At 35.8% G+C, this 2279-nt stretch overlaps 1 protein-coding gene across 1 annotated transcript in view; it reads left to right on the top strand.

Moving 5' to 3' along the window:
- Nucleotides 1-2279, top strand: part of LOC107668915 (leucine-rich repeat-containing protein 16B-like) — a 65357-nt gene that overhangs the window by 27001 nt on the left and 36077 nt on the right. Inside the window, 1 exon segment of the mRNA XM_016460973.1 lies at nucleotides 1767-1876. Coding sequence (XP_016316459.1) covers nucleotides 1767-1876 — 110 coding nt within the window.

Below are 2279 nucleotides of genomic sequence, written 5' to 3'. Positions count from 1 at the left end.
AGTTGGAGCTGGGATAACCTCCAAACCAAAGCCGATACCTTTTTAAAAGCTCATTATCATCAAATGTTTCTAAAATTTTTATATTCTGAGGTAGATTGCTGGCAACAGCCATTTTAAGATAGTTCAGATTTGGTCTTAGTGACTTAGGAGTCCTCTGAAAACAAACAATAATATTAATATTAAACAATATATTCATGTATGATGCAAATATAAAACTATATATGTATACATATATAGTTTTGTATTTTTATACTTATTATATTTATTAATATTATTATATTTTTATTGAGTACTCAATAAAAGAGGGCTTGTTTGTGTGCTCAGAATAACTTGTTAAAATATAAACTTTTATTTATTTATTTATTTTTTTCCATTAATTACACACCCATGAACTTGATGCAAAAACAAAACAAAACAGTGAAACCAGTCTATCCCACACACAGGCCATAGCAGATCTATCCAGCTTACACTGGTACACAATCTCTGTGTTGCATTTCAGGCTGTAAAAATAACGATTCTCACTCCACTGATCTAGAATCAGCTTCTTGTTCTCTGTTAAATTAGTAAGATCATCGATGGATTAGTTGCATCTGACTTTAGAGCTTCAGAGTCATGACCAAAGAGCCAGTCTTCTCTTAAAGAGCCCTTCTCTACCAGCATCCTTGGCTGCTTCCAGGGTCTGCTACATCTCTGGTTTTCTCTTTCAATCAATACCGTTTTAAACCGAGTGGATAGATGGATAGCCTTCTAACACGCGCCATGAATCAACATCCACTCGAAATAGCTCCCATCATTAATCTTTATTTGTAATCTGATTTGTGACAACTTCATTGCAGAAGTTTAAACTTTGAATACAGAACTTAGATGAACTTGTGCCATGAGAGAATACAACTCATTTCAAACTGGGATGTTTCATTTTGGCATCTGCCACATCCGGTTGGGATTTAGAGTGAACTTTGAAGTAAAATCTGCATCCTATCAGCAGTAAAAACAGAATTTACACATCAAAAAATTAACTACAGCAACCATAAAAGCAAAACCGAAGACTACTGGATCATGAAAGGTTGCGGTGGTTAAATTCCTCCCTTTAGAGAGTGCAATGGGATGTTTTTCTTACTCCCTGGTGAGAAAGCGTACTGGCTGAGTTCACTGGCAAGCTGCCACCTAACAGAGTTAGTTGAGCTGTCTTTTTGTCTCACTCTACAAAAGGCAATCACCAGCATTTTCTTCATGTATTCAGAAACAAAATGAAAATGCACTCTGCTTACAGAACATTGTGTGTGTTGTTGTGGTTTAGTGGTCATATACAGTGCAGTCCAAAAGTCTGAGGCCACATTGAAAATTTGGGATTTGAAATATAATTGAATCCTGGAAATACAAAGAAATGTTAGGGATTTGAAGAAATGCCAACACTAACCAAATACGTATATTTGTGACATTGATCATGCAAACTCCTTTGTACAAACACTCAGATATTTTGCTTCCATTAAAGCTCAAGATGCTTGTTTTATCATTCTCAAATCTTGCGAGAGAATATGATTATCTGGTTTTGAAACCTATGAGGTCATTAAAGCAAATGGTTGACATGCTGCAAATATCAAAGACATTCCCCAATTTTTTCCCCAATTTCACTCAAATTGCTGTGCAGGTAATTTAATTTGTAATGAAAAAAATATATATATTTAAAACATGCAAAATAGAAGCATTTTCTCCAGTGGACTTTAGATTTCCTGTGTAATTCAGCCTTTCTTTGTCTTTCTTCGCAGGTGTCACGTCTCTTTCTCAGGCCCTGTGCTCCAGTGATGACTACTCTAACTCTCTTCTTCATCTGGACCTGAGTAAGAACCCAGGGATTCTGTCTGGAGAAGATGCAACGGTTAGAACCTGTTTTTATCTCACTTTTACTTCTAGTATTCTGTAATTAAATTAATTGATTAGCAAACCTCCTGATGGCTGATAGGAGCATAGCAGTGTCCGTTCATGTACTAGAAATCCCTACAGTGGTTAGTGCAGTATTTGGGAAGCAATGAATAAGCTTACATTTCTAGATACAAGCTACTCGTAATTTAAACTGGTTAAATTTACACAACAAGTTAATAAAAAAGTTGATACATTGGGGCTAATATGTAATTATATAACGCCATAACTTATATAAGTGGAAAACGTAGTGTTTTAGTGCTTAGAGTTGAACTACAGCATTAAATATAGTTCCCTTTCAGTCAGTCACGTTCGACGTTACGTCAGTCGTGACTGACGAATTGGGATCTCGCCCGAGAGCC

Source organism: Sinocyclocheilus anshuiensis, unplaced genomic scaffold (genome assembly GCF_001515605.1).
Source record: "Sinocyclocheilus anshuiensis isolate Anshui unplaced genomic scaffold, SAMN03320099.WGS_v1.1 scaffold4, whole genome shotgun sequence".
Taxonomy (NCBI): Eukaryota; Metazoa; Chordata; class Actinopteri; order Cypriniformes; family Cyprinidae; genus Sinocyclocheilus; species Sinocyclocheilus anshuiensis.
Note: the sequence above shows the minus strand (reverse complement) of the source record. Positions and strands in the feature narration are given on the sequence as shown.